At 36.5% G+C, this 21,594-nt stretch overlaps 1 protein-coding gene across 1 annotated transcript in view; it reads right to left on the bottom strand.

The window, feature by feature from the left end:
* Positions 1 to 21,594, bottom strand: part of RIGI (RNA sensor RIG-I) — a 70,519-nt gene that overhangs the window by 23,147 nt on the left and 25,778 nt on the right. Inside the window, exons 3-14 of the mRNA XM_063082060.1 lie at positions 20,406 to 20,587; positions 19,325 to 19,472; positions 18,160 to 18,282; positions 16,424 to 16,531; positions 15,776 to 15,929; positions 14,944 to 15,202; positions 13,102 to 13,264; positions 11,416 to 11,520; positions 9,624 to 9,781; positions 5,890 to 6,025; positions 3,965 to 4,113; positions 1,662 to 1,752 (exon numbers count right to left, since the gene is read on the bottom strand). Coding sequence (XP_062938130.1) covers positions 1,662 to 1,752; positions 3,965 to 4,113; positions 5,890 to 6,025; positions 9,624 to 9,781; positions 11,416 to 11,520; positions 13,102 to 13,264; positions 14,944 to 15,202; positions 15,776 to 15,929; positions 16,424 to 16,531; positions 18,160 to 18,282; positions 19,325 to 19,472; positions 20,406 to 20,587 — 1,776 coding nt within the window. The remainder of the gene's footprint in view (positions 1 to 1,661; positions 1,753 to 3,964; positions 4,114 to 5,889; positions 6,026 to 9,623; positions 9,782 to 11,415; positions 11,521 to 13,101; positions 13,265 to 14,943; positions 15,203 to 15,775; positions 15,930 to 16,423; positions 16,532 to 18,159; positions 18,283 to 19,324; positions 19,473 to 20,405; positions 20,588 to 21,594) is intronic.

Raw genomic sequence — 21,594 nt, 5'->3', positions numbered from 1 at the left:
TAGCATTATAACACTACGTTCTAACCAACTGAGCTAACTGGACAGCCCCTAAAATCTTGATATATATTTTGTTAAGGCCAAAACAATTTCTTTTCACTGTCATCTTTTACTAAACAATGAGCATCTCTAGGACAGATATCATACTTCATTAATTTCTGAATTTCTTTATCCATTCATTTTATCAATCAAACATTTATTCAGGAATTATGGTTCGTCAGATAAGGATACAGTAGTTAAAATGTCCATTTTTATCCACAACAAGCTCATATTTTGTGGAAAAAGGATAGAAATAGGAAGCTATAATTCAGCATGATGCTCTATGAAATGGATGCTACAGGGATTTGGAGGAAGACATCTCTTCCAGTTTTAGGAGTTTGGGGAAGGCTGGTTGGCAGAAGTACAATATCTGGCACAGAGCAAGTTCTAAGTAGTGTTGTTGGATGGATGGATAAAAGAACAAACAAGAAAATATTTTCTGAAGGTCTATATGTGGAGGAATAACAAAGTCTGAAAATCAAGTTAGACTCATGTTGAAGTCAGATTGCAGAGAACACTGAATTCCACCTGCAATAATGTGTATTGGACTTCATTTGGTAAGCCACTTTTAAAGATCTGAATCTACTTTTTGTATTCATGAAGTTTAAAAATTTCATAAGGGTAAAGAGGAAGGGTGATGACTAAGGACTGACAGGATGGGTATGAGGGGAGGTTGCTTATTATAAACAACACCAAATAGGAAGACCAGAGTGAGGACCCATCCCTGCCAATCACTGAGGGGCAGGGAGCACAGCTGTGAGAACGTCAAGATGAGGGCTGGCCACCTAGATCCTCCCAGATGATAACAGGGGCAGCCTTTATCTTGGACCACACAAGCTAGACTTCCAGATTGTCTGCATGGATTTTTTTTTTAATTGTAAAATATATAATACACACAAAAGCTGTATAATCTACCTTTTAAAGAATAACAATGAAATAGAAACAGAACATTTTGATTTCTAGTTAACCTTAATGAATTGATTAAGAATTGGAGCAGGAGAATGATGTGTTCAAACAGCATTTAAAAAATAATTTCAACTTTGTCTGCAGGACATATGAGATGAGGCAATGTCTACAAGGAAAGAGACTAGTGTAGTTTTTGGTAGTTAAGCATTGTGATGGCCTTTCGATGTGTCAAGTTGTCTAGGCTGAACTATAGTTCCCATTTATTCATCTAGGTGTTGCTATGAAGGAATTTTGCAGATGTGTTTAAAGTCTTTGATCAGTTGGCTTTAAGTTACATCAAAAGGAAGTTCATTCTATGTGGGCCTAACCCTTTTAAAACAGGTCTTATTCATTCCCTGACCTCAGAGATTACAAACAGCTCATGCCTGTGGGGTTCCAGCCTGTTCCTGATCTCTCCTTCCTGAACACCTGAACTTCCTGAACACAGACTATTTTTGCAATCCCAATAACATAAGCCAATTTCTTGTAAAAAATCTGTGTGTATGTATGTGTACATATTATACATACACATACACACCATATACATATTTATAATCTCCTACTAGTTTTGTTTCTCTGGCTGAACCCTGACTGATAGAAGACTTTAAAAAGAATTTTAATATATTATATATATTCTTATATACATAGTATACTAAATCTGATTCACTATATATAAATACCTATGTTCTGATCTGTTTTGCCACGTCCAGTCAATGTGCCAGGTTTTAAAAAGCTGAGTTTAGAATTTTCTTCAATCCATTTCTTTAAAGCCTGAAAATGAAAAGCAATGGTAAGTTGGACGCCAATTGTAAAACATGTATATTAATTCAATATTGAAATATATGCAAAAACGAAAAAACTTAAAGTTAATATTCATACAGTTTTCAGATTGACAAACTTAAGGAATTGAACTTTATGCAACAATTAGCTGTAATGGTACAGATCTTTGTGACCTGATATAGTTTAATCTTCAAGATATTTTTTAAGTGAAAAAAGCAAAGTCCAGAATAGTGGGTGCATAGAATTAATAAATGAGTTCAGCAAGATTGATGGACACAAGATCGATATACATAAATCAATTGTATTTCTACATACCAGCAACAAACAATTGGAATTTGAAAAGTTTTAAAAGTACCATTTACAACAGCATCCAAAAAAATTAACACCTAGATATAAGTCTACCAAAATATGTGCAGAATCTCTATGATGAAAAGGGCAAAACACTGATAAAAGAAACCAAAAAAGATGTGGCAGGTAGCCCTCAATGATCTTCGCCCCCTGTATTCAGATCCTTGTGAAATACCCTCCTGACTGTGAACTGGACTTAGTGACTTGCTTCTAATGAATAAAATACAACAGACATGAAGAAATATCACTTTCCAGATGAAATTATAAAATGACTATGGCTTCCATATTAGGCACTCTCTCCCAATCTCTCTTGGATCACTCACTGTAGGGAAAGCCAGCTGTCTTGTTGTGAGGTAACCCTATGGAGAGGCCCACATGAGTGAACTTAGAAAGCACATCTTCTGAGGCCTACCAAATAGCCTGTTAAGAGAGCGTGGAAGTTGATCTTCCCCAAGTCAAGCCTGGGGATGACTGCAGCCCCTGCTAACACCTTGACTGCAGCCTTTTGGGAGATTTTGAGCCAGAAACACCCAGTTAAGTTGTTTCCAGATTCCTGATCCACAGATTCTGTAAGATAATAATTTTTGTTGTTTCCAGACACTAAGTTTTGGGGTAATTTGCTGCTCAGCAATAGATGACTAATACAGAAGCCCTACATAAACGAAGAGATGTAATATGATCATGGATTGTAAGACTCAATATTGTTAAGATGTAATTTCTCCCCAGTTTTATCTATAGATTCAATGCAATCCCAGACAAAATCCCAGAAGACTTTTTCACAAATGTGGACAAGCTGATTCTAAAATGTATATGGAAAGGCAAAAAAAATAGCTAAAACAACTTTGAGGGAAAAAAAAAAGTTGGAGGACTCATGCTGCCACATTTCAAGACTTACTATAAAGCTATTCTACTCAAGAGAGTGTGTATGGGTGAAAGGAAAGATGTATAGATTGATGGAATAGAATAGAGAATCCAGAAATAGATTTATGCAAATAGTCAACTGATTTTTTTTTTTAAGTTGCAAAGGCAATTCAAATAGAGAAAAGATAGTCTTGTCAAACGTGCAGTTTTGGAACAATTCAACATCCATATAAAAAAGAAAAAAAGAAAGCATCTCAACCCATACCTCACAACTTACACAAAAATTAATTCAACATGGATTGTAGAGCTACAAAACTTCTAGATGATAACAGAGAAAATCTTTGTGACCTGTGTAAGCAAAGAGTTCTTAGATACACAGGCAAAATCCATAAAAGAAAAAAATTAAAAATTGGACTTTGTCAAAACTTTCAACTTTCAATCTGCAAAAGACACTATTAAGAGAATGAAAAGACAAGCCACAGACCAGAAGAAAATATTTGCAAGTCACATTTCTGACAGAGGGCTTTTCTCTTAGAATGTAAAAAAGAACTCTCAAAAACTCAACAATAAGATGATTAACAGCCCAATTTTAAAATAGGCAAAAGGTCTGAACAGACACCTAACCAAAGAACATATATATAGATGGCTAATAAGTATATGAAAGATGTCCAACCATACTAGCCATTAGTGAAATGCAAATTAAAACCCTAGTGAGACACGAATTTTAGCCATTCTATGGCTAAAATTAAAAAATTGACAAAAGGTACAGAAGAGGACAAAGTGCTTGCTCTTCACATATCAAGATATTATAATCTAGAGTGATTAAGACAGTAGGGTTTTAGTGTAAGGATAAACAAAGAATTAGAAAAGAATAGAGAATCCAGAAACAGACCCACACATACATGGATACTTGATTGCAGAGTAGTGGAGAAAGGACAACCTTTTCAATAAATGGTGGGTCAATCTGTCATCTACAAGGAGGAAGAAAGCTTACATCCACAAGTGCTCTGGTTTTCACAAAGAGAATGGTTCTTGACTCTGGGTTTAAGTGGTACTCCTCTTGCAAGACGAAACAGAGGTCTTTGAGTTTAGGGTTCTCATTGCTGGGATCCACAGAAATACTTTCTAGTTCCTGTAGCTTTTCTGCAAATGAGAAACATTTTATAAATGGCTTATAAATTCTAAAAATGTAGAACACAATGTGACCTTTTGTGATAGTTCTAACGGTTCATTAATTGCTCAATGTTTGACCAGAATTTTATGAGTAATAACCACCAATTTAAATTGGCACAACCTTTTAGGAAGGCAATTTGGCAATACCCATCAAAATAAAAAGCTCATACATCCTTTGATCCAATAATTCTCCACCTAGGAATATGAGACATAGTTATATTTAGAAAACTACTGATGACACATCCAAGGATATTCACCATACTATTGTTAGGAACATAAAAGAAAAATAGAAAACAACCTAAATACCCAACAATAGGGAAACAATTCAACAGATCATGGGCTATGCATTTGATGTTAATATAATGTGGCTGTTAAAATTAATGAGGGAGCTGTTTGTATGCTGATATGGAAAGATCTCAAAGATATTTTAAGTTAAAAAATAAAGGTACAAGGACAGTGTGTTCACTATGATCCCACCTTTAATATATATATATATATCTCCACCTTTAAAATATATATATAGTTAGTTAGTTAGTTATAAAACAGTAGTGTGCTGGGGCCTGATCATACCAGAGGATGAGTCAGTTGTTTATAAAATAGCATGCTACTGTTCATCTGTCTGTAGCACTAGTTCAATGACATCATACTAGTGGCTTGAAATTGACTACAGTATACCACGGAAATCAAGAAATACTAAAAAATCAAGATTGTTGACAGTTTAGACTTATGAAAGTTATAGAGAAAATAATAATGCAGATTAAATTTAGCTATTACATTGTGAATAGCACAAAAAAATGAGAAAATATCTTCCAAGTGTCTGAAAAACTATTATCGAATTCAGTAAAAAAGCTGTTCACATCATTGACAAACAAGTGAAGTTCCAACATATGTCTTTGTTGTTTCATTTTCATCTTACTCCTAACGTTAGTGAAAATATATACCAACATCCAAATCAGAACTACACATTTGTCTGTTGTAACCAGTGATTAGCTATGAATACAAGAGTTCCGCAAAAACCACCAAAAGCATTCTATGAGAACTAATTGGCTATATGAAATTTATTATAAAGAAAATATTTTTATTGTTTGTAAATTGTGTGCTAAAATCCTCTGTTATCAATAAAAGTTATAATAAACAGATGTGCATATATACGCATGCATTTTTTTCCCCAGAGAGCTGGTTGTCCAACACACCACTGGTTACACATATGCATAGTAAATATTTCAGTATAGGTGAAAAAAAAATTATTAGCAGCGATTACCTCTGGAAAAAGGAATTCAAAAGAGGGGAAAGGGAAAGTTACTTTTCATTTAATATCTTTCTGTATTTTAATTAATATGAGGGCAGTGAGATTATGGTTAATTTTGTTTTCTCTTTATATAGAAATATATATAAATTACAGTCATTTTAATATCATTAAAACTTTTTTGTATTTTTTAAAACTTCATAAAATTAATAAAAGTTAAACAAAAAGAATGCTACTATTTGAAATTGTATGGGAAGTACCCTTTGTAAATCCTACTATTTTTCATTTTTCCAATTAGGAAATGTCACAAACAACAGAATCTTTCCATAGGTACTAGATTTCACTGAAGCAAAGAAGTCCTACCATCCATAATGTCTTCTTAAATCCAGAACAACCTCCGAAGCACCACCAAACTTATGTATGCTAAATACAGTACCATATACGTAAGCTGCCACCCAAGTCACCAGACTCCAACGGATTCCTCTGAAAATACCACCTACCATCAAATCTCCGAGTAAGATCTTGCTCGATCTCATTAAATCCTGCTGCTCGGACTTGGCTGAAGAAGTCTTTCAAGTAATCCAGGGCATCTTTCATTCGCGCGTGCTCATTGATAATGAGGGCATCATTATATTTCTGTTTCAAATGAAAACTGAGTTTCAATATGTTTCCAATGTCTAACACATTCACTGTTCTTAAATTCAATTAGGTGTACTTAATAGGAGACCAGTTTCAACAAAACCTTTCTCAAGTCTATTCCAACTTAGCTTTTTTAAGATTAATGGTCCCTAATAGTTCTGGAATAAAACCTTAGAATCAAATACCATTTGAAAAAAATCTCAATTAGCCAGAAGCATTAGTTAATTAGAATCACTTTGGATTCTAGAATGCTACCTTAGAAAAGAAAGAGAAAACTACATGAAAAATGCTTATCAAAGGTTACAGAACAATAATTCTTTACAAACTATTCCAAAAGATTGAAACGGACGCAAATCTCCCAAACTCATTCTATGAAGCAAACATCATCCTGATACCAAAACCAGGTAAAGATATAACCAAAAAAGAAAACTACAGGCCGATATCCTTGATGAATATAGATGCAAAAATCCTCACTAAAATACTAGCAAACAGAATACAGCAACACATACGAAAAATTATTCATCACGATCAAGTGGGATTCATCCCAGGGATGCAAGGTTGGTTCAACATACGCAAATCAATAAATGTGATACACCATATTAATAAACTCAAACACAAGGACCATATGATCATCTCTATAGATGCTGAAAAAGCATTTGATAAAGTTCAGCACTCATTCATGACAAAGACCCTCTATAAGTTAGGTATAGAGGGAAAGTATCTCAACATAATTAAAGCCATATATGACAAACCCACTGCCAATATCATCCTGAATGGGGAAAAGCTGAAAGCTTTTCCTTTAAGAACAGGCACTAGACAAGGATGCCCACTCTCACCACTCCTATTCAACATAGTGTTGGAAGTACTAGCCAGAGCAATCAGAGAAGAGAAGGACATAAAGGGCATCCAGATTGGAAAAGATGAAGTCAAACTGTCCCTGTTTGCAGATGACATGATCCTATATATCGAACAGCCTAAAACCTCTACAAAAAAACTGTTGGAATTGATAAATGATTTCAGCACAGTAGCAGGATACAAAATCAACACACAAAAATCAGTAGCATTTCTTTTCTCCAATAGTGAACATGCAGAAGGAGAAATCAAGAAAGCCTGCCCATTTACAATAGCCACCAAAAAAATAAAATACTTAGGAATTGAGTTAACCAAGGAGGTGAAAAATCTCTATAATGAGAACTACAAACCACTGCTGAGAGAAATTAGAGAGGATACAAGAAGATGGAAAGATATCCCATGCTCTTGGATTGGAATAATCAACATAGTGAACATGTCCATATTACCCAAAGTAATCTACAAATTCAATGCAATCCCCATCAAAATTCCAAAGACATTTTTCTCAGAAATGGAAAAAACTATTCAGACATTTATATGGAACAATAAAAGACCACGAATAGCCAAAGCAATGCTCAGCAAAAAAAATAAAGCTGGAGGCATAACACTACCTGACTTTAAGCTATACTACAAAGCTATAATAACCAAAACAGTATGGTACTGGCATAAAAACAGACACACTGACCAATGGAATAGAATAGAGAATCCAGAAATCAACCCACACACTTACTGCCATCTGATCTTTGACAAAGGCACCAAGCCTATTCACTGGGGAAGGGACTGCCTCTTCAGCAAGTGGTGCTGGGATAACTGGATATCGATATGCAGGAGAATGAAACTAGATCCATACCTCTCACCGTATACTAAAATCAACTCAAAATGGATTAAGGATTTAAATATACACCCTGAGACAATAAAACTTCTTAAAGAAAACATAGGGGAAACACTTCAGGAAATAGGACTGGGCACAGACTTCATGAATACGACCCCACAAGCACGGGCAACCAAAGGAAAAATAAACAAATGGGATTATATCAAACTAAAAAGCTTCTGCACAGCAAAAGAAACAATTAACAGAGTTAAAAGACAACCAACAGAGTGGGAGAAAATATTTGCAAAATATACATCTGACAAAGGATTAATATCCAGAATATATAAGGAACTCAAACAACTTTACAAGAAGAAAACAAGCAACCCAATTAAAAAATGGGCAAAAGAGCTAAGTAGGCATTTCTCTAAGGAAGATATCCAAATGGCCAACAGACATATGAAAAAATGCTCAACATCACTCAGCATCCGGGAAATGCAAATCAAAACCACATTGAGATACCATCTAACCCCAGTTAGGATGGCTAAAATCCAAAAGACTATGAACGATAAATGCTGGCGAGGCTGCGGAGAAAAAGGAACTCTCATACATTGTTGGTGGGAATGCAAAATGGTGCAGCCTCTATGGAAAACGGTATGGAGGTTCCTTAAACAATTGCAAATAGATCTACCATACGACCCAGCCATCCCACTGTTGGGAATATACCCAGAGGAATGGAAATCATCAAGTCGAAGGTATACCTGTTCCCCAATGTTCATCGCAGCACTCTTTACAATAGCCAAGAGTTGGAACCAGCCCAAATGCCCATCATCAGATGAGTGGATACGGAAAATGTGGTACATCTACACAATGGAATACTACTCAGCTATAAAAACGAATGAAATACTGCCATTTGCAACAACATGGATGGACCTTGAGAGAATTATATTAAGTGAAACAAGTCAGGCACAGAAAGAGAAATACCACATGTTCTCACTTATTGGAGGGAGCTAAAAATTAATATATAAATTCACACACACACATACACACACACACACACAAACCGGGGGGGGGGGGGAAGAAGATATAACAACCACAATTATTTGAAGTTGATACAACAAACAAACAGAAAGGACATTGTTGGGGGGGAGGGGGGAGGGAGAAGGGAGGGAGGTTTTGGTAATGGGGAGCATTAATCAGCTACAATGTATATCGACAAAATAAAATTTAAAAAAAAAAAAAAAAATACAGAACAATAATAAAAGCAAATAAACCTGCCTAATAGTTCAGACATTCAACTTAACATACACTGCAGCCGTTACTAAATTGTAAATACATCTATTCAGAATAATGGCACTGATCACCTGCACCAAATATTCAAAAAGCTAATTAAAATTCTATAAGTGCATGCTAATCAAATGCATTTTAAAATATTTTCAATGGCATGATAAGCAGAGGGGGCAGCTGTTACTGTTGTTCCTTAACTTCTCAGTTAACTAGAGACCCCTGGATTTCTGAGCATGTGGCTTTGAAAACATACGGTGGAATAAGGTAAGAAAACATGTGCTTCAGGAAATGGCAACAGGACCCATTTACTGAACTGTAAAGATGGCTGTCAATAGTCACACATTTAGAATAATGCTCTCTTATCACCACCCAATTTTTTCCAGCCATGTCAATTATGAGAATGACGAAGGCACGGCACAGAATATGAACCTTTGTTTCAGTCCTGTTGCCTTCAGTGTTAAGTTTCAGAAAGCAAATTAAAGTGATTCTAAATGAGACAACTTTTGGAGCTTGCTTCATAAGAACCTTCTGGGAGGGTTCTTAAGCAAGCTCTGGGGGACAAAATGAGAAGTTGATGTTCTCTCATCTGCTACAGTGCAGCTTCCAGTAGGTGCCACGACTAAAATATGCCTTCCAAAAGAAGGAACATACCCGCAAATGTGAAGTGTACAAAAACAGTGCTTTACAAATCCTGCTCTCTTCATCTTTGTCTTGCATCTGAAACACCACGCATGCTTTCTGAACTGCAACAATCCACTGTTCATATCTCTGTGTTCCAAATTCCCTATTTTGAATTTGAGACAGGTTTTCTGGAAAAAAAAAAGTTTTTCACTGTGCCATATGGCCAGTCATTTAAGTTTCTAAATATGCCTCATCCTCCAATTTTCTTTCTTACTCTCTGTAAACAGGGTATTCCCCTTTGAATAGACTTGAGTTTTCAGCAGTGTATCTGTGTATATAATTGTTTACTAAGTACCTACTATGTACCAAGAATCAAAGTCCCTGACATTCTTAATTTCACTTAATTTTCACAACCCAATAAGGTAGATATTACATTTTATAGATGAGGAAACTGAAGTTCAGAAAGGCTAAGTAATGTACCCAAAGTCACACAGCTAGTACATGAGGGGACGGCAGGAATTTAAATCCAGATGTGTCAGACCCCCAAGCTCTACTGGCTCTATAAGCTGACAACAAAAGCAGCACAGAGGTAAAACAATGGACATGAAAAAAACCCAACTTTGCCTTTAAAAATGAAGAAGCAGTGAGTAAAAATAGATAACAGGTCTCAAGAGCTTCATCAGAGGAGGACATATAAAAACCAGAGGCTCAGGACAACCTATTCTGCTTTGATATGAACTTAGGCCATCTGATCTCCAGAGCAGCATTCACAGGGCCAAGCATACAGCAGGTGCTCAAAAGACACGTGTCATGGACACTTCTGTATGTGTGCATTTCCTAAGCTAAGCCTCAGTTGTTTGGTTCAAAATAGAGCATCTGAGGGCCAGCACGTGGCTCACTTGGGAGAGTGTGGTGTTGATAACACCAAGGCCAAGGGTTTAGATCCCTTTATAGGGATAGCCGGTTAGCTCACTTGGGAGAGCGTGGTGCTGACAACACCAAGTCAAGGGTTAAGATCCCCTTACCGGTCATCTTCAAAAAAATTAGAGCATCTGTTTTAGTCCAGGTTCTGTGCAGAGAACTGGGGATATAAAATGAGGAAGGAAGGTACAGCCCTGTTCTCAAGTGCCTTAGTTTGTGAGTTACACTAGTATACAATAAATTCACAGGCAAGAGCCATATCTGTGGGTTATATTTCTCCTCTCACCCATTCATTTTTAATAAGAGGAACAAAGGACACTACTGACATGCTTCTTTCTCAGCCCCGGCTACAACGAGGTGGCCAGCAGTAAAGAAGATGAACCAACAAGTATTTATTGAACTTGGGTCGGTATGAAAATAACCTAAGCAATCTGGAAATTAGCAGTTGACAGGATCTGCATTGGCAAAAAGGTTGAGACAGGGTTCCTGAGGTGAGAGCAATAAGAAAGTAGAAATTCAAGTGACTTCACTGCCACTTCTCCATCCTTCTGCCATTTCCTCAATTCAGAACATGTCATTTTGCTTCTAACTGGTCTTCCTACCTCTTGTCTTGTTCCCTCCAATCCATTCCCTATCCAGCAGCCAGAGGAAGTTTCTAAAATTGCAGATGCAAAACTATGCTACCCCACTATTTAAAAGCCTTTAGTGGATTCCTCTAGCCAACTCCTACAAGGCTCCTGAATAACATATAATCAAGAAAGCCAACCTCTGGATGTGGTCTTGACATTGTCTGAACTAAGGAGAATGAAAAAAGACACTAGTGAACAATATATGGCTATTTACAGGCGGAAAGCATACAAAATAAGAGATTTATCCAACTGAGAGTTAAAGTAGAACTCACCAAATTCTTCATAGATACTCTTCGCCATACTCTCTGTCTGCCTCATTAACTGAGATACGATGCACTTAAATTTGTCAGTTGTCCTTGATTCCACTTTCCTGAAAACTAGAGTCATCAAAGAAAAGTGAGCATTTTTCAGGAAAAACAGATCATAGTTCAAAGCAGGTATCTCCAAACCTTTCTCTGACTTTGTTATTTCCTCTGGAAAACCTGAAATCCCAAGCTCGCTGGCAGGTGGTCTAAATGATATAACAAATGCTCAAAAATCTTGCAATGGCTTCCTATCACTTCGTGCACCAATTCTAACATCGTTCATGGTCTGGCTCTCATCCCACTGCTCACCCGGCTTTCCCGTTACCTCTGCGCTGAGGAGGCTGGTGTGCCTCCTTACTCTGCAAGGCCACGTTCTAACCATCTCTGTGCTCGGATGTTCTCCCTCCCCTCCCAACCCCCAGGGGGGTTCACACTGATCCTTCCATTCACTACTGTACTCTTTCAGCGGAAACTTACTTGCCTACCTATCATGTGCCAAGTTCTGGTGACAGACAGTTAAAAAGAACACACTCCATGCTCCACAGAGGGCTGCATTTTTAGGGGGGATACATAGTCAAATAACCACATCAGAGTTTTGTAACATAAGTATGTGCAAGATGTCATGGAGCACAGGACAAGGAATATCTAATTTTTCCAGGGAAGGCAGTGTTGTAGAATAAATATGAGAAGAAGCAAGAGCAGCCATATACAAAGGACAGCATGGAGAAAAGCTTAGAGAAAGCACATGACATGTTTGAGCAACCCAGAGGAATACAACATGGCTGGGCTTATGGGTTTGGGAGGCAATGAAGCTCAGAGGGCCAGAAGGACTGGATTACAAAGAAATTCACAGGTAAAATATTTCAGACATACAAAAAAGTACCAAGAATAATATATTGAGACTTGTGTACCGACTACTGAGCTTAAGAAATGAAATATTATAGTCACAATTTTTTTAAAAAAAGAAATTCATAGGTGATACTAAAAAGCTGAAATTGGATACCTTCTCTAAACTCCTTACAGACAGCTCTCAAAAAGGAACTTAACTGTGCCCCTCCGTACTTCGCATGTATTTGTTCTGCCTTAGGCTCATACAGTCATATGCTACTAAGAGAGCAAGCATGAAAACATATATGTCTTTTGAACTCCCTCTCCCTTGCAGAGTCAGTATAATAGTAAAGTCAATAAACATTTGCTAGCCAATCCTATAAAAATCATATTCTGATCTTTTGAGGAGAGATATGATAAATTCATGTAACGTCATTTCAACTAAAATTATCAGATACATATTTAAACAATGATGACCACAAAATATGTGCATGGGCACAGGGAAGGACTGAGCCCAGCAGTGGCTACCTACATGCTTAGATTTTCTCATCACCTCTTTCGCATTGCTAGTACTTTTATAATTGTTTTTGTTTTTGGAACCAAAGAGTAAGAATGTTTGCTGTCTACAGGCACTTCCGAGGTTCATCAATTGCTTGGGGACAGAGCTCAGCTAGGAAGAGAGGCCAGAAACATAACTACAAGTTTGGGGATAAAAATTTTCTACTAAACAGAAAAAGGGTCAGAGTTCAGTGTTCACCTAAATCGCTCTGAAGCAGGGGTAGCAGAGATTAACACCCAACAGGCTTGTTATTCGCTTTCACTTACTCTTCTGGGGCTTATAAACAATTTCCTCCAGTTCTTCCAAGTTGTCTTTGACTGTTGCTAGCACTGTTGCATCAAGAGAAGCACACAGCTTGCAGATATAATCAATGGCTTCATCTGGGTTTTTGGCATCCCCAACGCCAACTGAGGCAGTCAGCCCAACGACCTGTAAGAAGCATTCCAAATCAGCAGATGTCTGAGAAATAGCATGATGTCTTTTCAGCACCTCATATAACACTTTCCTGGTAAAGTAGGGTTTTTTGTTTTTACCAACTTCAGATAAAGAGCAAGAACAGTTTTTTTTTCTGAAATTGCAAAAAGAAATGTCCCTGTTAGGCAAAGCACTGAATAAATGCAGGAATCACCCCTCATCAGCTGGACACTAACCAGCACAGAAACTGAGACAGGAAATCCTTTCAAGTCAAGACTTCTCTCTTTTCTTTAGCCTTGTGTGCCCCATGATGTGAAGAACAATGTATTGAAAACGAAAAGGACTGAAATCAGACACACTTCCATGTCACACTGGTTTTGTGTCCTTGGACAAGTATCTTCAGCTCTCCATAAAGTTGGGAAACAACAGCTATTTAAAATGGTAGCTGTGTGGATTCAGTAAGATAACATTTTTTAAAAGAATTTAGCTTAAAGGTAATCTAATAAATATTCATTTCTTCCTCCAATAGCCACTCAATAATTATTCAATAACTGACTCACCAGCAAGGAATCTAGTTAACCATCGATTTTATTCTAGAAGAAAAAGTTGTAAGAAATATGATTGCTATGGAAGGGTACTTTTCTCCTGTGGGCACCATACTGAATTTCTTTTAACCTGCACTTCCTAAATGGGTAATTATTAGGGCAGGAGGATTTTATACAAATGTGCAAAGTGGTATACCATAAATTTATGGTTTCCAACCTCATTTGGGCCTCCAATATGACCAAGGAGTTCATCAGTGTATTCCTCTCAGTTCTCTCTCCCATTTCAAATCCTCTCCACCCTCCCCAAGCTCCTTCCCCCATTCCCATATTGATGATTCTCAGCAAATATTCTACCTCTCTTATGTTCAAGAGAAAAGAGAGGTTATACACCAGTAATTTCCTTCCTTTCCTCATCTAAGAACTACTCTCTGAATTTACTCTTCTCACTCCTGTTCTCTGATGACACCAAAAATGGTGTTTCCATCTTCTCTCCCATATTAATCTATCTACTTGCCTCCTTATCCCACACCCTCTGATCTCTCCGGACATCTTGGTCCATCAATCATTCTCTCTCCCAGCCTGCTTCACCTACTGCTATTCCCTACCTCACACTCTAAACTCAAGTAATATTGAAGCTCTTTAGGATTCTTGAGCACACCAGGCTCTTTCATACCTCTGTGCCTCAGGACACACAGTACCCTCTTAATGAAAACCATTCAGCTATCTACCTGGCAAACTCTTGTTAGTTTTTGCTTAACCTAACTTCTATTACATCTTGCCTTACTTTCATAGCACACTTAGCAGTACTTTCACTTTATGTTCTGACTGTACCTTGTACCCATCTCCATAGCATGATACCACCATAAACTGTGACATAATTCTTACATATCTGGTTCCCCAGGAAACTTATTCCATTTGAGGGCAAGGATTATGTCTTTTCATATTTGTATCCCCAGTGCCCAGAACCATACTTGGCACATGGAGGCACATAATACATATTTGTTAATGAATGAATCAAAATTAATCAGTAAATTGTACAATATGGACTTAGAACCTAAGAAGAACATCCTCAATGTGGCCACAACAGTAAGTAAATAGGATTTAGGATAATTATAGCTCTTCTGAGGAATTCATCTGATTTGGCAATACCTGGGGCAGTGGGTCTGAAGATCCTCCAAGTTTTTGATCTAGATAATTGAACATGATCATATTGTATGGGTGTTGTTTACTGGTGTTGTGGCATTCATCAAATATCATCAAAGTAAAGACAGACAGTGATGGAATAGTTCCATTTTTAAGATTGTTCACAAGAATCTGTGGAGTTAAAATGATGATGTCACTGTTCTCAACAATTTGTGCCACTGGCACATTCTCAGCTGTTGCTCCAGAAATGCCTGCAACTCTGTACCTAGGAAATGACAGAATTCCCTATTATCAACCACAATGTAAATGAGCAACCACAGAGATAAAACACTAGATTAGAACATCAGTTGATTTAAGTTCTCGCTAAAGTCCAAAAGGAATACAACTGGAGACAAGTTAAGTCCTTAGCACAGAGACTAATACATGGTGATAAATAAATGCAAGGTAGTTATAATTTATAGCAGTATATGTTAATTAATTATTAATAATAAATAATAAATATTAATAATATATTAATATAATTATTCACTGAGAGGTGAGTACTTGAAAGAGTAATATCAAATAAATTATAAAATCATTAAAGAAGTTAAATGTACCATTTAAATGTTAAATTAATATCTCAAGTCATTTATTCACTCTACATGAGTAAAATAGGGAAGTTTAGGCTTCCTGGTATATCTAACAAAAAAAGAGTTGAATCCTTGAAGAAATTACATCTCGGTTATATAAAAGCTAAATCTATTATAAAATTTTTTTAATGATGGCTTTCCAAAAATAAAACAGAAAACACATCAATTACATGAAGCTAGAGAAAAAGAAGTTGGACTGATATACTTACCCATGTCGTTCAAAATATTTTGAGTACACAGATTTCTGCTGTTCATACACTGGGATGTGATTAGCAAAAAAGGCAACCTTCCCATTTTGTCCTTGTGGAAATTTTTTAAGATGATGGTCACATATAAGAAGTGAAACAAAGGTTTTTCCACAACCTTTTAACATATAAGGAAAAAAAATGTAAAATGTAACTAACTCACATGTAACTAATATTTCTGTAAAAGGTATTTATTTTGGGCTCTTCTAATACCAATGGGCTGACCAGCAAATTGATAATTTAGATGGGTTAACAACTGCAGAATTTACACTTTGACTAAAAAATATCGGGCTATTTCCTAGGTAACATGCATCCAAACAGCCAAGACCAAAAGCAAACTAAAAGAGGGTATTTTTCATTGGGTAAAAGTAATCTTTTCACATGACACCCATTTAAAATTAATTAATTAATTAATTTAAAAAGAGGGCATTTTTCTTTCCCTTCTCATGTCCCTTAAGATATATTGAAGCTATATTAATATGGTAATTTCTCAAAAGACAAACAGAACAAGGAGAAAACAAACTTGCCCATTTTGTCCCAGTATTCAATAAAAGAAAAAAAAGGAAGCAGAGAAACAAATTATACTCACAAAACTAATAGCAATTGGCTTACCAGTAGGAGCACATATTATTGTGTTTTTTCCTTCCTTAGCAGGCAAAGCAAGCTCTAGTTGATAATTTCTTAATTTCAATGGGCTATCCAAGTTATTATGAGACACTTCTGGAATACAAAAGTAACAAAATACCACAGTCACTGCACTGAGGAATCACTGCAACAGCTATAGTCCGATGGACACAAATTCTGACTCTAGCAGGAAGGGCCTCATTTGAGAAAGTTTGGAAGCTTGTCTCTTGTTAACCAGTCCAGCTTCTCCACTGATTTGAAGTACAGCACTCTCTCAATGACAAAGTATCTATGGCAAGAATGGGGAAAAAAAAAAAAAAAAAATACATAAAGATTTCTAGGTTAAACAATCATGGAAGCCTAATAAAGAGAAACTAAACTGGTTAAAGGCAATGAATGGTACATAACAACAAATCTCTCCAAGATCTCTGAAGAAAACCAAATTGATAATATTGGATTCTCAAAGCAATTCCCTTTTTTTTTTTTTTTTTGTCTTTTTCGTGACCGGCACTCAGCCAGTGAGTGCACCGGCCGGCCATTCCTATATAGGATCCGAACCCGCGGCGGGAGCGTCGCTGCGCTCCCAGTGCCGCACTTAGAGTGCGCCACGGGCTCGGCCCTCAAAGCAATTCCTTATTGAAGAGCAATCATGCATTGTAATTCTTCAGGCTCTAAAGTAGTATTTTTCTCTCAGTACAACCAGAAGTTTTAAAAAAATAATCAGAGACTTTATCTCAGTAACAAGTTAACACATATAAAATGTTGAGAGCTAAAAAAAAGACTTTGGAAATCATCTAATGAGTCTAGCCTACCCATTCTGAAGAAAGGGAGAACTTCTAAAAGGTTAAATGAGTTAACCTCACTTAGAAGACAGGTAAGGATCTCTACATGTCAGAAAAATTTTAAGCAACCTGTACTCATTGATTTTATTCTGGAATGACAAAAAATTTTATCATTCAGTTGCAGAAGAAATCTGTAAATTTTCTTTTTGTGCTATTATTCTAAAATCACATTTTTCTTCTGACACTTCTCATTAGTAATCCTAATTTCCTTCCTGATATCCTTTTATAAATAACATTTTATTATGGCATATTATACAACTTTCTGTATCATAAAACAGTCATGAAAATATGCTTTAAGAAACATAAGGGGGCCTTATAGGGCCACAGCTAACTTACATAGTGCCTTTGTGTGAATGAGAAAGAGGAGCTTTTCTTGGGGAACACAACCCTATAGAACATTGTTTGGCAAACAGCACAGGCTGGATCTCAGCCCCTACTCAAACTTTAAGTTTTATGGGCACTTCTATGCAGTACACAACTTCATCAACTTGAATGGCAGCTCTAGGATCTTAAAAGGAAATTGAGCAAGTGGCTCAAAAATAGTAGAAGTATTTCTTTAAGAAGCAAGGCTGATTTCTGACACATTGAGTTCCTGGGAGGACTCTATTTACATTTCCAATGTAGACATGCACATACTTTCTTAGTGATAAAAGATTTTTTAAAAAGAAGAAGAAGAAGATAAAGCAGAAGAAGCCACTATGGAAGGAGAGAATGACATTTTCAATTATAGAAAAAGTATCTATTTTAACATAAATTCTCTTTTCTTTCTTAATTTTTCTTAAAAACCTTTTTGTAAGGCTGTGACAGCTGGCACTGAAAAACATGTGCCCACACAAACACCTGAAGAGCATCATTTGGTAAAGAATAAACAGTGCTGGGTACCTGAAGGTGGACATGAGTTCTGACTAAGGTTCTGGAATTCTGGATCTTCCTGGTAGAAAATCTGCACGTCAGAAGTTTCCATTTCATCATCCTCAAGATCTTTACTTTCAACATCTTTTTCACCTTTATGAGGCCAAAAAACATCTTAGAATCTGAACATAATCTGATTATAGTTTTGATGGTGAAAGCCCCAGAAAGAGGTCACAACACTAACATTTTAAACTTCCATTAAGATTTCTCACAACCACTCCCCTTCACCTTTTAAAACAATTAAAAGAATCATTTTGAGTTTGAAATTCCAATTTGGAATTTGAACTCCAATGTCATTTAAGACTACATTACTCTAAGTGTAGAACATGGAGCAGCAACTTCAGAAATTTGTTAGAAATGTAAATCTAAAGCCCCTCCCTACTGAATCAGAATCTGCATTTTAACAAGATCTCCAAGGGACTCACATGCACACTAAAGAATAAAAGCATGATTCAGCAGACATTCACGTCTTCCATTCCTGACTGAACCCTGACCCAGGAAATCAGATGTGTATTTATATAGTTTCTGGAACAACTTATGATCTTAGAAGCCTAAGCAAAGCTAAGACCGGATAATCAGACATTTACCAAACTCAGCCTTTGAAACAATGCTCTGAGAAGATGTTAGTTTAAATCAAATGATGGCTCAGACACTTAGTCACAACAAATTCTTCATTCACCCCTGTTCTGGTTTAGTCCCAGATGGCTTCTAGGAGAGGGAACCAGGCAATATCTATCAGGATTCTACTTTGAAAAGAGGGCAAATCCTGGAGTTTGAACATTTAACTCTAGAATTCTCAAGCTATTTCTCTGGGAGCTCAGATTCTGCTTTCCCCAAGTCCTTTGGGCCCAATGGGCTAATTCTGGATAACATTAGTTTGCCCTGATCCATTTTTAGGGGTTATATACAATCAAACTATTACATAGGCAAGAAGCTACCTTCCTCCCAGAATTCAGCTTTATGCTGGTCTCTCAGTAGAGATGCAGCCCTGGGTATGGAAGGGAAGAACATTTCTCACAGTAAGTAGAAAATGGGTAGGAATGAGGGAATCCTTATGTGGAACCATGAGGAGGACACAGCATGTTTTCAGACCCTCCCCCTTCTCCCTTCAGAGCTCTTCCTTGGGATATCCTACCTTTCTCTAAAGTCCACAGTTCACTGAACTTGCTCTCTTCTTTCTCCAAAGCAAGTTTCAAAGTTTTAGGCCAGTTCTCCTTGTCTGATCTGAGAAGGCATTCAACCATCTTCTCTGCACCTGCCATCATCCCCATATTGGAGGAAACCTAAGCAAAGCAACTGCAACTTATTTATCAATTATTTCAAAGTTTTCCTTCTATGAATTTTTACTGAATAAATGTCAATTCAAGTACTATCTGGTTTAAAAATCACTGCACATTATGGTTCAATGGGTCTTATTCATGACCATTTTTGCATCCTCTAACAGGTCTTTCGAGTTACCCTTTCCTTGTCCTTTTCATGTGATACCACTATGTAAAGCCACGACTTCTCACCTCCTGAGTTCTATGATCATCAGTGATATTAGGAAAATAACTAATCAATCTGACAACCATTCACAATATAGATATATTGACATACAGCAATATTCAGAAGGGTGTAACAAAATATAAACAAATGGTTTTTTCAAGGTAGAGGGATTTACATGATTTTTATTAATCATAATAACTAAAATTTATCGTGCACATATTATGTGCCAGGCATATGTAAGCACTTTACATATATTATCTCATTTAACCCTTAAAATACCATATTAATAACGTACTATTATTATTCTCATTTTTTGCATGAAGAAACAGATACCTAGAGAGGCTAAGTAACTACCCCAAAATCACACAGCTAATAAGTGTTTGATCGGGGATTCTAACAAAATTTATCCATGTCTAGAGCCTTAAATGTTTAACTGCTAGAGTACATAGCCTTTTTCTTTTCATTTGCTGAACTGTTCAATTTTATTTAAATTTGCATAAAATATAATTCGCAAAAGTAATAAAGTAATTTTAACTGAAAATAGGGCAAAGCTGAAAAAAAATTTTGTAACATAAAAATTACCCAATTCACACTAAAAGTACTATTCTAGGTACTTATGCCTTAGATATGAGGATTTTTGTGGGTCTCAATTATCTTTCTGAGGTCTAAAACAGAAGACATTTCCCATGTTCCAATTATTCCCCCAAATTTAGTATTTTATATTAACTTACCTGTATAATTTCTTCACATTCCTGATTAATTAAACATTCAGATATTTCAGGAAGAATACCTGTTGGATTAACGCTTGTTTTAAATTCTGGTTGTAAACGTTTTAAAAGTGACCTATATTCTTCCAACTTTTCAATTTTTTGGAAATCCCAACTTTCAATGGCTTCATAAAGTCCAGAATAACCTGACAAGAAACAAGAAAATTAGGACTTTCATGAGACCAACTGAAAGAATCTTTGAGATTATTATTATAAGAAACATGTCTGAATGTATGGTACAGAACTCAAAAAAATCTGCAAATTACCTCAATTATTAATGATTTTTCAAAAAGAAAACAATATTGATTTTAGGCACCCAACACTTTAGGTGTTTTAACCATGTCTGTTAGGTGAAAGTACTGAGGACAAATGTGAAGTTTTACATTTGGTCTTAGTATAAAATCTTCCTTCCAAAGTGCCCCATGGACTTCACCTATGACCCCTAATTTTTCTTTAAATAAGTAAATTCATCATGTTTATTAAGTAGCTTCTCAGTGGAAAACAGTAAAGAAGGCAAAAGAAAATAAAAATCTTAATTCCTGCCCCCAAGGAACTTTCCTTCTACATTATTCCAAGAAAATAATATGAAGTAAATGAGAAATTTGAGGAGAAAAAAATGATTTCCAACTGTGACAATCAAAGAATGTCTCTAAGGTTCTCTAACAGAATCACCAGGTGTGAGGAAAATGAAGTAGTTTAGTCAGGCCCCCTCACTTCCCTCTGGTTGGATGTGGTGCAGCACATTCTTTGTAAACAAGTTGTGTGGGGGTGGAGTTAGTGCCATGCCTGACCTATATTTTTAGCTTGTTTCTATTTTTGTGTGTTCTTCACTGTGTGTGAAGGAAAGGCTCTGAACTGCTGATCAGCAGAGCTCCCCTCTGGAAATAAAGACTATTTTTTCTTCAGCCACGGCTCCAAGGGCCTTTTTCTTGTTACCTAGCTTGTAGACCTGCGTGTGAAACATTTGTGAACGGGCTCAGTTTGTGAAGGGGCTGAGGGGTCTGTGAGACCTAGCCCTAGCTCTACAACCGGGTTTGTCTGACTGTAGGGCCCACACTTTCATTAAATTAGGAAAAAAACGCTTTTCCCCCTATATAAACCAAGTGATAGCGTTTGGACGTGCCCCCCCCCAAAAAAAAAAAAAACTCGTGCA

This window comes from Cynocephalus volans, chromosome 17 (genome assembly GCF_027409185.1).
Source record: "Cynocephalus volans isolate mCynVol1 chromosome 17, mCynVol1.pri, whole genome shotgun sequence".
In the NCBI taxonomy this organism is placed as follows: domain Eukaryota; kingdom Metazoa; phylum Chordata; class Mammalia; order Dermoptera; family Cynocephalidae; genus Cynocephalus; species Cynocephalus volans.
The sequence above is the reverse complement of the archived record's forward strand: the minus strand, read 5'-3'. Positions and strand labels throughout refer to the sequence as shown.